Below are 14,987 nucleotides of genomic sequence, written 5' to 3' on the forward strand. Positions count from 1 at the left end.
CGCGGGCATTTGGCCTACCCATGCAAGTGAGGTACCATTTGTATCGGGAGACTTAGGGGAACACAGAATTGCAAAAAAAGTGTTATTGCCCTTTGTTTCCTCTACATTTTTTCTTTCCAAATGTAAGACAGTGTGTAAAAAAGACGTCTATTTGAGAAATGGCCTGTAATTCACATGCTAGTATGGGCACCCCGGAATTCAGAGATGTGCGAATAACCACTGCTCCTCAACACCTTATCTTACACCCATTTTGGAAATACAAAGGGTTTCTTGATACCTATTTTTCACTCTTTATATTTCAGCAAATGAATTGCTGTATACCCGGTATAAAATGAAAATCCATTGCAAGGTGCAGCTCATTTACTGGCTCTGGGTATCTAGGGATCTTGATGAACCTACAAGCCCTATATATCCTCGCAACCAGAAGAGTCCAGCAGACATAACGGTATATTGCTTTAAAAAATCTGACATCGCAGGAAAAGTTTACAGAGTAAGACGTGGAGAAAAATGGCTGGTTTTGTTTTAGCTCAGTTTTCAATATTTTTTTTATTTCAGCTGTTACTTTCTGTAGGAAAACCTCGTAGGATCTACACAAATGACCCCTTGCTGAATTCAGAACTCTGTCTACTTTTCAGAAATGTTTTGCTTTTTTTGGTTATACACCCATTCCTGTCACTAACTGGAAAGAAGCTGAAAGCACAAAAAATTGTAAAAATGGGGTATGTCCCAGTAAAATGCCAAAATGTTGTTGAAAAATGTGAAAAGTGATAGTTAAAATTGTCTATGGGCCTCTTATGATAGAGTCCTTTATTAACCTCTTAGCTTCTGGGTTATAGAGGACAGCTCTGACATAGGATCAGAGACTGAGACAACAGATACTGAGGCAGCATCTAAGGGATAGAACAATGGCGCAGACTCTGGGAGTAATTTTTCAGTCAGAGGAGTCCTATTCGATAACTCCTCTTCCAGTAATTATGAGGGAGGTGATGAGTACAGTCCTGCTGTCCCTTCGCAAGCACAGTCTGTGCAACGGGACAATAGAGGGTTAGCCCAACCCAGAGAGCAGATGCATGTGGTGGCAGGCACAGAGAGAGCATGGTCTCTTCTTGGGAGCTACCCAATTTAGTTTCAGCCCCAAATTCCACCGCCCAAAATGTATTGTGGAGACATCAAAATTATCTATCACAAAACAACAAACTGGTTTTGTAAGGCAGCCACCTGTGTTTTTGGTCCTGGGCTCGGTGGCCATACAGGGAAACATACTAAACCCAGACATTTCTGGAAACTAGACATCCGGGGGAATCCACAGAGGTGTGACTTGTGTGGATTCCCCAAAGTTTTCTTACCCAGAATACCCTGCAAAGCTGAAATGTTGAAGAAAAACTCTATTTTTTCTTGCATTTCTGTCAGACAAACTACAGGATGATGCTGGGATCCACAAAATTCCTACCACCCATTGTTTCCCCACCTGTCCTGATAAAAACACTACCCCACTTGAGTGCCTGTACCTAGTGCCTGCGTCAGGAATGGATCATCCCGGGGTCAACAGTTGCCCTCATGTAAGGTCCAACATTGACCATTGTGTGATCGTTTCCTATCGCGGGCACTAAGCCTACCCACTAGGGGAATCTTAGATTCCCCTATGTGTCTAGTTTTAAAAAATGCACAGGTTTGGTAGGTTTCCCTAGGTGCCGGCTGAGCTAGAGGCCAAAATCCACAGCTGGGCACTTAGCAAAAAACAGCTCTGTTTTCTTTGGGAAAATATGATGTGTCCACGTTGTGTTTTGGGGCATTTCCTGTCACGGGCACTAGGGCTACCCACACAAGTGAGGTACCATTTTTATCGGGTGACTTGGGGGAATGCTGTGTTGAAGTAAATTTGTGGCTCCTCTCAGATTCCAGAACTGTCTGTCACTGAAATTCGAGGAAAAAGTGTTTTTTTTGGCTAAATTTTGAGGTTTGCAAAGGATTCTGGGTAACAGACCTGATGAGAGCCCCACAAGTCACCCCATGTTGGGTTTCCCTAGGTGTCTAGTTTTCAAAAATGCGCAGGTTTGATAGGTTTCTCTAGGTGCCGGCTGAGCTAGAGGCCAAAATCTACATCTAGGCACTTTGCAAAAAACATGTCAGATTTCAATGTAAAAATGTGATGTGTCCATGTTGTGTTTCCTGTCACGAGCATTAGGCCTACCCATGCAAGTGAGGTGCTATTTGTATCGGGAGACTTGGGGGAACACAGAATTGCAAAAGAAGTGTTATTGCCCTTTGTCTTTCTCTGCATTTTGTCCTTCCAAATGTAGGACAGTGTGTAAAAAAGACGTCTATTTGAGAAATGGCCTGTAATTCACATGCTATTATGGGCACCCCGGAATTCAGACATGTGCGAATAACCACTGCTTACCAACACCTTATCTTATACCCATTTTGGAAATACAAAGGTTTTCCTGATACCTGTTTATCAATCTTTATATTTCAGCAAATGAATTGCTGTATGCCCGGTATAAAGTGAAAACCCTATATATCCTCGCAACCAGAAGAGTCCAGCAGACGTAATGGTATATTGCTTTAAAAAATCTAACATCGCAGGAAAAAGTTACAGAGTAAAACGTGAAGAAAAATGGCTGTTTTTTTCAGCTCAATTACAATATGTTTTTTTATTTCAGATGTTATTTTCTGTAGGAAAACCTTGTAGGATCTACACAAATGACCCCTTGCTGAATTCAGAATGTTGTCTACTTTTCAGAAATGTTAGGTTTTTTTGGTTTCACACCCATTCCTGTCACTAACTGGAAGGAGGCAAATGGGGTATGTCCCAGTAAAATGCCAAAATTGTGTTGAAAAGTGTGGTTTTCTGGTTCATGTCTGCCTGTTCCTGAATGCTGGGAAGATGGTGATTTTAGCACCGCAAACCCTTTGTTGATGCCATTTTCAGGGAAAATATCACAAGCCTTCTTCGGTAGCCCTTTTTTACCCCATTTTTGTTTAAAAAAACACATTTTTCCTGTATTTTGGCTAATTTCTTGGTTTCCTCCAGGGGAATCCACAAACTCTGGGTACCTTTAGAATTCCTGGGATGTTTGGAAAAAAGGACACAAATTTGGCATGGATAGCTTATGTGGACAAAAAGTTATGAAGGCCTAAGCGCAAGCCACCCCAAATAGCCAAAAATGAGCTCTGCCCTGGTTGGGGTGGGGGGTGTGGGGGGTTTGGGGGGGGTTGGGGGAAGACCCAGCAGCTAAGAGGTTAATAAAGGACTCTATCATAAGAGGCCCATTGACAATTTCAATTTTAACTGTCACTTATTGCACAGATCCCACTATGTCTCTTGAAAACAAAAAGACTTTACCTCCTGGTAGAGGTGAGGCCCTATGATGACACTTTTGACTACTAGTACTCTAGTGGGAAATATATATACCACCGGGACCGCGGCGGTAAGACTGCAACCATGAATGTGGCGATCTTAAGACCGCCACACTTGTAATGAGGGCCTCAGTCTTTTCTTAGGTGGGTTGTAGTTTCTCTTTGTTCCCGGATTGTGCCATCATGTCTAGAAATGATATTGCACTGCTGTTGTCATTTGCTGTATTGCTAATTTGCTGTGTTAGGTCTTCTTTGTAGATATATCTGTAGTGTATGAGGGGCATCTGGAATATTTGGTCTCAACTGAATTATGTTTTAATTTAGCTTGAAAAGCTGACAAAAGGAATTTGTTTTCTTACAGGATGTCTTAGTCATACATTGAGGGTTGGTGCATGTTTTGCCAGTTGTGCTTGCAGCTTCACAACGTCGACTATACTGATTGTCCCTAGTGCATCTCATGTCATTTAGGTGACAGATTGTCTTAGTTCAAATGGTCTGGTTGTTCTTCTGTTGTTTTCCGTTTGTTTTGGAGAGCTTTGTGAACTATCAGGGTTGTCTGCATCATACCTGTGCTAATGTCGTAGGTAATTATTGTATGTTTCCTGTAGTTTGGCATGATTTCTGGTATATCAAGCCTGCTTCTGCCTTTGTGACAGTGATTTATATGATTGTGTTTCATGGAAAATGTACTACTAAGCAGCGGTGTCTGGTATGTAGAATAGAATGTTAGTCACTGTTTTTCCTCACATAGCATTGGAGTGCAGGCCAGCAGAAAGGATGTGGGTACCTTTCTGTATATGATTCTTTTAGAATTTTGGAAACCCCATTTATAGCAATCTATACTACTTTTCAATATCTGGTGACATTTTGGCAGTCTACTCCATTTTTCCCTGTGAAGTAAAGATCCAACTTCAATGTACTTTAATTATCTTGCTTACAAGGTAGACATCTAACCTTTTGAACCTACGCCAGTTATTTACCTACTACTGATAATTTCTTAAACATTTTTGTAACTTGTTCTTGGGTTTGCCCCAGCAGAATGTTTCAGGCATTTCCAACATCCTAACCATGTACAGTGTTTTGATAGGGCATAGTGGTACTGAGGGCGTGCCTGTCCTTTATTCGGGAAAGACTTTCAGATATGCATTAGCTTTGTTGGAGTGCATAGACAACACTACCCTATTTGATTCTGTGAAGCTCTACATTGATTGACCATTGAGTCAAAATCTTCCAACAGTCTTTTTCAGATGTGCCCCAACCTTCAAATCCCCAAGAGGAAACATATACAAGTTTGGCTAAGAGGGCCTAGGTGCACTTTGCGACAATCCTCAACTTCTGGCCACTAGGGAACAAACAGATGCTTGCTGGAGCTAAAGGTTGTCCTCACAGCCCAGAAGTTAATGATGTGTGTAAAGCCCCCTGTATACAATGATGGGTTGCAAAGTGTTCCCATTGGTTTCAATCAATCAATCAATCATAGTATTTGTAAAGCACAGCACTATCACCTCTAAGGGTATCTGGGTGCTGAGAATGCCATATCTCTGTCAAAAAGCAACATCTTGAGTCTCCCTCTGATTTCCACCAGGGATGGAGCTGTTCGGAGGTGGAGGGCAGGCTGTTCCAGGACTTGGCTGCTGTGTAGGAGAAGGAGTGGCCTCTGCTGCAATAGATGCTGGGGTTGTGTATGAGGTTTATGAAGGCGGAGTGTAGTTGCCTTGCTGGGACGTAGAAACTCAGTCAATGGTTGATGTAGGACAGCTGTAGGTTGTGGAGAGCCTTGTATGCAAGTGTGTGTATTTTGAATTGGCATCTTTTCTGGACTGGGAGCCAGTGGAGGTTCCTGAGGTGTGGGGTGATGCTTGAGTGCTTGGGAAGGTTGAGGATGAGTCTGGCTGCAGTGTTCCATAGAGTCTGGATTCTTTTAAGTAGCTGGGAGGGCACACTGGCATAGAAAGCGTTGCCATAATCGAGGTGGCTGGTGACCAGGGCGTGCATGACTGTCTTCTTGAAGATTCAGTGGAGCATATGGAGGAGGTGGAAGCAGGAGGAGGCAACTGAGTTTACTTGTTGATTTATGGATAGTTGGCAGTCCAGGATGATGCTGAGGTTTTGTGCTTGGTTTGATGGAGATGGCGTTGTTCTGAGTTCTGCTGGCCACCAGCTGTGGTCCCGTACGGAGGAGTTCTTCCTGAAGATCAGGGCTTCCATTTTGTCAGTGTTTAGTTTGAGGAAGCTGTTTTTCATCCATGTTGCTAAGTTGGTCATGGCATGTGGAAGTTCGCTTTGACGCTGTGGGGGGCTTCGGTGAGTGAGAGGATTAGTTTAGTATCTGAGACTATATTGAGTCTGTAGGATCTGATGATATCTGAGAGGGGAGTCATGTAGATGTTGAACATAGTTGGGCTGAGGGAGGATTCAGGGGGTATGCTGCAGGAGATGTACTTGGGTGTAGAAGTGAAGGGAAGAGGTGGATGCTCTGCGTGCGGCCTGAGAGGAAAGCAGTGACCCACTTAAGGGCATTTTGTTGAATGCCTATGTAGTAGAGTTGAGGACTGTATTGAATGGTGCAGAGAGGTCCAGAAGGATCAGAGCTACCAACTGTCCTCAGTCGAGGAGGGTCCTAATGTCGTCCGTGGTGGCGATCAATGCAGTCTCCGTGCTGTGGGTAACCTGAAATCCTGATTGTGAAATGTTATGAAGGTTGTTTTGTTCATGGTAGACATGAGCTGTTGGTTGATGGCTTTCTCAAGCACTTTGACCAGGATGGGGAGCATGGAAATCAGTCTTTAATTTTTAAGGTTGCTAGGGTCGGCGGAGAGTTTCTTCAGGAGGGGTCTGACCTCTGTGTGCTTCCATTTGTCCGGAAAGGTTGCTGTGGAGATGGAATTGTTGAGGATGTGGGTTAGTTCTGTGCTAATAGTGTTGGTTGAAAAGCCGGTGAGGCAGGGGTCGGTGGGTGCCACGGAGTGGGTGGATGACATGATGGCTGTGTGGTCTGTGTGGTAATCAGGGACCAAGAGGATATTGTGTGGCTGGTTCGCTGCTTGAGAGATGTTGTCTAGGCCAGAGGTGGAGGCTTGGGGTTCGAAATTGTATATGGAGGTGATCTTGCTGTGGAAGTAGTCTGAGAGAGTGTTGCAGAGTTCCTGGGATGGGTGGCTGGTGGTCTCTGTGGTTATCACGTTAGAGAATTCCTTGATGATTCTGAAAAGTTATTTTGTGTGGGTGACTGCGGTGCTGATGCGGGCAGTGATTGCTGCTCCTTTTGCTTCCTTGGTGTGGTGGTGGTAGGTGTAGAGGGCTACCTTGTAGGTGGCTCTGTCAGAGGGGTCCTTGGTCATGCGCCATTGTTTCTTGAGTCGGTGGCAGTCGCGTTTGGAGTTTCTAAGCTCCGTCGTGTACCATCTCGCTGGTTTGGGGGTGTTGGTTTTAGCTGGTTTCAGCAGGGTGACTCTGTCGGAGGATTTGGTGATCCAGGTGGTGAAAATTTGGCTGGCCTGGTTGGGGTTGAGGTCGGACATGGGCTCTGGTTACTTTGCCCCAGCTTAGGTGGCGGTGTTGAGGGGCTGGGAGGTTTTGTGCTGGAAATTGGAGATGGTAAAGTGGACAATGACATGGTCGATCCAGGTGAGTTCAGTCACATAGGTGAAATTTATTCTGTTGCTAGAAGTGAATTTGGCATCCAGTGTGTGTCTGGCTTTGTGCATGGTTTTGGTGACCATTTGGGCAAGGCCGATGTTGCTGAGGTTCTCTATGAGAGAAGTGGAGTTGGTGTCATTGGGGTTGTTAAGGCGGAAATGTAGATCGCAGAGTAGGATGTAGTGAAGCGAGCTTATGGCAAGGGGGGCGGTAAGGTTGGCGATGGCTTGGCTGACGTCTGGGCGTGGCCCTGGGGGTTTGTGTGTGAGAGTGCCTCGTATTGTCGTGATGGCATTGTTCTGGAGTCAGAAGTTGAGTTGCTCCATGAGGGGCATTGGGTCGTCGTTGGTGATGGTGCATTAGATGGTTTCCTTGAAGATGATGGTGATGCTCCCACCGTGTTTGTTGGTGTGGTCTCGTGTATCATCTTGTAGCCATCAGGTGTGGCCATGGCAATGTTGGGTTTGAGGAGGGTGTTAGCCATTTTTCGATGATAAAGTTGATGTCTGGATTGTGGGTGGTGATGGTGTCCCAGATTTTTGTGGCGTGTTTGCATAAGGAGCGGGTGTTTAGCACGATGCACTGGAGTGCTGCTTGGTTGTTCGTTGTTTTCTGTGTTGGCGGAGTGCTGGTGTTAGTATGCGCCGGTGGGCCCACGTTTCAGCAGAAATGGCAGTGAGCATACGGAGGCTGTGAAGCAGCTGTTGATTGGGTGTCTGACGTATAGGGCATGGAGCTCCTTGGTGTTGTAGCAGTGGGGGGTGAGAAGACAAGGGGTCCTGGCGCTGGGCGTGGTCCAGGCACAGATGGGAGCAGATGGGCTTGCCTTTGGCACGCCCGCTGCACGCCCGCACTGCGGCCTCCAATATATGCCCTGGGTAGCGGGAGGGGCCGGGTGGGAAGGGGGAGGGCGGCAGTGGCATGAAGAAGGCATTGATAATTGCATCAGCAGGCTCAGGAATGCTGGCAGAGCTGTCACAATCAGGCTCAGGTATGCAGACGGAGCTGTCACCAGCAGGCAGGAGGGTTGTGGAGTGGGTGGGGAGCTGTGACTGGCCCAATGAGTCAGGCACTTCTAATAGCAGATCTGAAACTATACACAAAATACAATATTAGGAATAATCTTTGTTAGATATGCCAAGAGAGGCTTGAGAAGTTTGCAGCTTGAATGTACTATGTATAGCTGACACATTGTCTAACGTTATCAATCAAACGAGGGTACAGTAATTGGTCTTTTACAAGATAAAACAACTTATCGTCACAATCTTTAAAAAAAACTTTGAATTACGTTGTACAGTATTAATATAAATTTTGTGCTCCAAGCATTTTACTATGAATTAGGGTGTGAATTCAATTTGTTATCCTTTTCATTCTGGTGGAGAAGGAACTTGAGCTGGTAGGTGATTCAAGAGTATCTTTATGTGGTCTTTCCTTGCACTAATTTCTTAATGACCTAGCCCAGGATGTACAGGAGGTGACGCTAATCCAGCAATTGAAAATCAGGTCAATGTGGATAATTACACAGAAACCATTAATAATATTACAGTTACCTTTTCTTTCTGTTCCTAAGAGGGTAAGGGTGAACGAATACTCGTGCTTGCATTCTCTTGGTGGCTAATGCAGTAAGATAAGCAGGAATTTACACTTCTTTCTGCAAATAAGCTCCTCTAACTAGGTATTATGTGGAGATTAGCCTTCCCGCCGCTTTGCATTAGAGTTAAGCCAATTCTTTTACGTTTTTCTTTCAAGGGCAAGATACATTCAAAGTCAAATGGACATACTGTTCTCTGATGTATCTTCTGCTTTAATTTATCTAGTATAGTAATCATGAAAAGTATGCACTCTTCATTAAATACTCTATATCCTATAAACAAAAGCTGTACATTTGGTAATACATTTATGTTTTGATGGCTAAAATGCATTTCCTCATGTTGATCTGCAATTCTTTGGAAAAGTATACAAATTATGGTTTTAAATAAATATATCTTACTGGAAGTCAGTATTTTCACTTTTCCAACTCTATTACAGCTCTCAAGTGGATTTGGAGAAACAGGGGCTTGGAACAAATGGTAAGACATGCAATTTTCAGACCATGCATGTGATGTTAAATTCCCAGATGTTAAACAAACATTGTTCCTTTCGCAGGTCACTTTAAGAACGGCGGGTTTAAACTAAAACAGTGGCAAACGGAAGTTGCAGTTATACAGGTTAGAAATATATTTATATATATATATACATACGCATTTAGTGAAATGCTTATTTGTGCTAAAGTGATGTAAGTATTAACAAAAAGTGCATTTGCTGTGATGATTTTTATTAATTTTCTGAAAGTGTATTTAGACGTTGTACACATGATTTAATATATTTTATTTTACCAATTTGAAAGCACATTGGCATTTATGATGGATTCCACGGGATCCCGATTCAGCCACAAATAGGAGTTCACACTTGAATTGGGATGCAGAATGTTGCTGCAGTTATCTCACCCTTGAGTTTTTTTCTGCATGATTGTTGGCAGGTGAGTATAGGCAGAACAGAGTGGGGGAAACCACATTATTCTGAGTGTTTGCACAAAGGAAGAGGGAGAAACGTGCTATTACATCGCTATTCCTCCCTTTGAGTCTTGGAACTCAGAAGGCTGATGTAATACTGTATATGGCTAATATTTCCCTGCGCTGTATAGTATTTACTAGGTGTGACATTACTGCACTAAAAGACAGCTGGATTCATACTGCTCAGTGCTATTGGCTTGAGCAAAAAATATACCAGGGTATTTGTTATTCAAAAATACGCTTAGGGATTTAATTCCATTTAATAATATGAGACGTATATTACTTGTATTACTTGAAGTTATGTGTTTATGATATACTATTAGTATTTAATACAGTGCTAGTTAATGTCACAGGGGAAACAAGTGTGATGAGTTGAGGAGTAGCACAAATCAAAAACAAAGGGTCAACAAGAATAGGCTTGCCTCTATAGCCACGTTTTTAAACCCTTTCTAAAGTATGTAAATTCAGTTTCAGAACGTTACTAAGCAGGAAGAGTTCAATTGTTTTGGTGCTATTACAGGAAAGCTCCGTCCTCCAAAACTATGTTTAAAAATATATGCACGATTAAATAGTTTTCCGAGGAGGAGGGTAGAACACGCGAAGGTAAATATCTGATTATATGTTTTCCTACAAAATGAGGTGCTATACCTTGTAAAGCCTTAACAACCAGACAAGTTTAAAACTGAATTATTTTTTTAGTGGCAGACAGTACAGTTGTTTCAAAAGTGGATGTAACATGATTTCTTAGAAGCTTTAAAGATGAGCCTTGCTGTTGCATTTTGTACCAAGTGTGGTCTGTGCAGTTCATGTTTGGAAAGTCTTACATAATCAAGGCTAGAGGCAATAATGTCTAATATTATTGTTTTCACTTCCTCCATAGAGAAATTTCTGATTGTACCCATTAGGGAAATACACTTGGAGATCACGGCTTTTTTGGGGCTTCACAGAAACGTGGGTATCAGTTATCATTCCTAGGATTTTTGCTGATTTCCTTGCCATGAGAAGCAGGCTAGTAGCAACGGGTACAGAGATCTTTATTGTTGTTCAATATTACTAGCTATGGTTTACCTGCGTTCAATTGTAAGTGATTATTTCTTATTTATCCGAGGATGAAACCTATGGTATTTTGGAAGCCCTGTGTTAGAAGTAGTATTTCCTTATAGATAGAGCTTTCTCTGTAAGTAATCAGCATAATTATATAGTCGACAACCTCTCACAGCCAGCTCTCTTATTAAGGGTCCAATTTAGATATTGGCGAGATGAGAAGAAATCATAGATCCGCGAGGGAGTCAACATCTTACTGACACATTTTCTGCTAAAAGTGGGGATAATTGCACTGCTTGTGCTTGATCTTTTAGATTAGATTTCACCCAGATGAGGGGAGGGACATGTATACCCACTGCCTGGACACGGCCCAATCAGGTTTTGTGATCCACTGTGTGAAAGGCAGTTGAGAAATCCAACAAGAAATGCGTGGGCTGTGGGCCCTTGTCTAAATCAGCTCTTAAATCGTCCACAATAGATGATGTCACAGTTTCTGTATGGTGGACTGGCCAAAAGCCAGCTTGTAATGGAACCAAGGTAATTAGAGGCTTGTAGATGTTCGAAAACATTTCGTGCCACATGTGCTTCAAACAATTTACCTCTGTATGACAACAGAGAGATAGGTGATAATTTGTCAAAATAACAGGGTCATCGCTTTTTTTTAAAGGGCAGTTGCAATGGCATTTTTATAGGCTTCTGGTACTTTGCCTCGTAGACATGAAGTATTAAGAAAAGATAGCAAACGTGTTATGATTATTAGAGCTATCATTATCATAACGTCCGGAGGGCAGGGATCAAGACGCGACGCTAACTTAACCTTTGTCATTACCTTTGTCTATTTACACGTCCCTTGCGCCGCCGGTACGTCACTTTTCGCCATATAAAATGTAGCACATCGGCGGCGCAAGGGGCATGTAAATAAGTCCTTGTTTTTTAGTGATTCCTTATCCCACAATCAGAAGTCTGATGGTGTGATTTGATTCTTTTCATTATTGACAGTGTTGATTATAATTTTTGGTGCTTTTGTAATACTTTCTTAAATTTTTTCGATAATAAAAGATTCAGTTCAGTACAGAATTCTTATGAGGGCGTTTGTTTTGGTGTGACCCTGTCTACAGAAAAGAGTTCATGCATGATTTTAAAAGTCTCTTTCTGAGTATTATGTGCTTCACAAACCTTTTTGGAGTAGTATGTGCTTTTTCCTTTAAAAGTTTATTTTTATTACCCCCGGGCCTTGTTTGAATTTAAGTTTGCTGGTACCCTCCTAATTCGTTTGTCATTGATCCTCAAGGGATCATAATTTTAATTTGGTCTATACTAGTTCTATACTAACACCTTAGACCAGTGAGAGTATTTCAATTATTTGTCTTCTCATCCTAGGCCTTAATGGTTACCTGCCTCGTTAATCCAAGAAGTAAACTCTTTCCTTGTATTATTTAATGATGCACACAGTCTAAGTTGGTATTTTTTAATGTTTTTAGCAGACTTTCAAGATTAATCTGCCGCCATTTGCAGGGATGTTTAAATTTGAACTGACTCTTTCGAAATGATTTCAATATGGCACGATCAAATTTAATTAAAAAATGATAACGCCATGCACATGTGGAGATATTCACCTTACACATTTTCTAATTAAATGGCAAAATTGATCCGCTTTGGATTTTTTTTACTTAGGGTATCATTAATATGCTGTGATATTTTTCAAGAATACATCAAGTCATAAAGTCGCAAATCATTAGGTCCTTCTCTTGTGTCATTGGCCCAGTAATTTAACTCAACAACCACCATTAACTTGGAGTGAATAATCAGTGATGAACTGACCTGTTCATGAAATTGTATAGGAAAGCAAGTCATATAATATGGAGGATGACATGTAAGAAGAATAGTTTTTCACTGAATCCAGATTTAGTAGTTACACATAGATATCGGCAATAGAGTTGAATAATAAATTGGCAATATGAAGATCATGCTTTATCATGGCAGCCACTCCTCCTTCTACTTTTTTTTATTATTCTATTGGAGTTTACTATAAAGTAGGTATCTGGGACCACAGTTAAGAATGGCGGAGTAGATTAATCTGATAGCCAGATCTCTGTTAATAATATCATATCTAGTTTGGTTGGCATCAATAAGTCAAAAAGTGTGACTGTATGTTTATTAGTGATCACATGTTTAAGTAATCTAGCTTAAGACTTTCATATATCTTTTATTTGCCTTGATTAACGGGAGACATTATAATCACTTCCATTTGTTGTTTAAGAATGCCATATTTTAGAAGAATAGATTTAACATCAGGGTTTACAGGGCTTAAGGGGGTACTTGCATGACTTAGGTGGTCATTATGACGTTGACGGTAAATGCCGCTTACTGCCACAGCGACGGCCGCCAACATACCGTCACAGAGGCGAACATCCGTTCGCTATATTATGACACACACACACTAAACCAACAGAATACTGCCACAAGCACTTATCCACCAGACCAAAGGTCAGTGTTAAAGTGTCGGTACAAACACCCATACCGTTACGCCAACAAAACAACGCCCACCACATTATGACCCACAAATCACCACGGCGGACATTCAACGATGGTAAACCATTGGCGGTACACACCGGCGCGGTCAGAATGGCCACCCAAATACAAAACAACACAACATTGGGCAAAATGAAAATCACACACATGACACTCATACACACAACGCACCCACCAACAGCACTATAAAACACACACCCACATTACATACAACCCTTTGCCAACACGTAAAGACTGCAATAGCTAGCCATGCAAATCACAGAGACAACTACACACACACCACAACCACCCATACACCTGTCACACACTCCACATCTCACACCCCACCACATTACTCAACACCCTCTGCAAAACACACACCACACAACACCCATGTCCCCACTAAGGCACCCCGTTTCACAGATGAGGTGTTGCGGGTCATGGTGGAGGAAATAGTCAGGGCAGAGCAACAGCTCTTCGGAGCACAGGTTCAGCAAATCTCCATTGCAAGGAAGATGGAGCTATGGCGAAGAATCATGGACAGGGTGAATGCCATGGGACAGCATCCAAGAACAATGGACGACATCAGGAAGAGGTGGAATGACCTAAGGGAAAGTACATTCCGTGGCAGCAAGGCACCAGCTCACCATCCAGAGGACTGGCGGTGGACCCCCCAACTCCTCCCCCACAACTAAGAGCATGGGAGGAGCAAGTCATGGCAATCCTGCATCCTGACGGACTCACTGGAGTAGCTGGAGGACTGGGTACTGGTGAGTCAATATTTACTACTTATCACCCCCATACCTGCATGCCATCTCACACCTCACCCTGACTTCCATCACTCCATTCCATCCCACACAGTGACTAACCCCAATGCCAAGCCCTGCATGCCATAACAATGCACAGCCCTCTCAGCCATGCATGTACACTCATCACCAAAGCATGCACACCATGGAGAACCATCAATTCCACAATACATCACCATACACAAACAAAGGTGGCAGGGCAACAGCAACAATACTGGGGAAGCTAGGGATGTACAATATGTCACAGACATGAAGCATAATACATCACTTACATCCCCACAGGTGCCAATCCCAGTGGGGAGGAGGTGCTACAACTATCCATTCCCCCAACAGAAGATGCCCCCAGTGATGACAGCAACTCTGGACTTCTGGATCCGGATGAACTACCTGGCCCATCAGGGACCACTGGTCAGTCTGCCACCCCAGCCCACTTCCAGTCCACCACAGAGCTTCCCCCCTCAGTATCCAACACCACAGCACCTACCCAACGTCCCCACACCTCTGTACCCAGGACACGTCAATCAACAGTGTGCACACCTGTACAGGGACCCCAGTCCACACCTCATAGCCAACACAATCAGGGTCCTGGGGTCAGTGACAGTGGACACACCGTTCAGGGGACACAGGCACAGGGAGACAGGGGCACTCGGAGGACAGCTGTGCGCTGGGGGGCAGGCCCAGGAGCCGACTCTCCATGAGGCACTCACTATTGTTCTGGGGGCTTACCAACAATCCCAGGACAAGATGGGCCAGATTCTTAACAACATGCCGGACAACAAGCGCTTCAGGAGGTACACCATCAGGAGATCAGGGAAGATTTGCAGGCCCTCAACACCACCATGGCCTCCACAGCAGTGGTGCTGGCTGATGTGGCCAACATCATGAGGCAATGCGCAGTACACCAGCGGGCCCTTCCACTAGCCAGTCTGCTGAACAGCCCACCACATTTGCTGCAGCTAGTGGACCGGATGTCCTGCCACAAAACCCAAAGGCCACCAGCACCCCTCCCCCTGCAGAAGGTGAACCACCCCGCAAACATTCCCTGTGCCCCAGACAGATGCCAGAGACACTTGCC

The 14,987-nt window shown here is 43.5% G+C and overlaps 1 protein-coding gene across 1 annotated transcript in view; it reads left to right on the top strand.

Moving 5' to 3' along the window:
• The window catches only part of LOC138285144 (V-type proton ATPase subunit S1-like protein), a 117,178-nt gene that overhangs the window by 37,487 nt on the left and 64,704 nt on the right, over positions 1-14,987 (top strand). The window contains exons 2-3 of the mRNA XM_069224733.1: positions 9,028-9,068; positions 9,145-9,206. Of these exons, the coding sequence (XP_069080834.1) occupies positions 9,028-9,068; positions 9,145-9,206 (103 nt within the window). The remainder of the gene's footprint in view (positions 1-9,027; positions 9,069-9,144; positions 9,207-14,987) is intronic.

This window comes from Pleurodeles waltl, chromosome 1_1 (assembly GCF_031143425.1).
Source record: "Pleurodeles waltl isolate 20211129_DDA chromosome 1_1, aPleWal1.hap1.20221129, whole genome shotgun sequence".
In the NCBI taxonomy this organism is placed as follows: Eukaryota; Metazoa; Chordata; class Amphibia; order Caudata; family Salamandridae; genus Pleurodeles; species Pleurodeles waltl.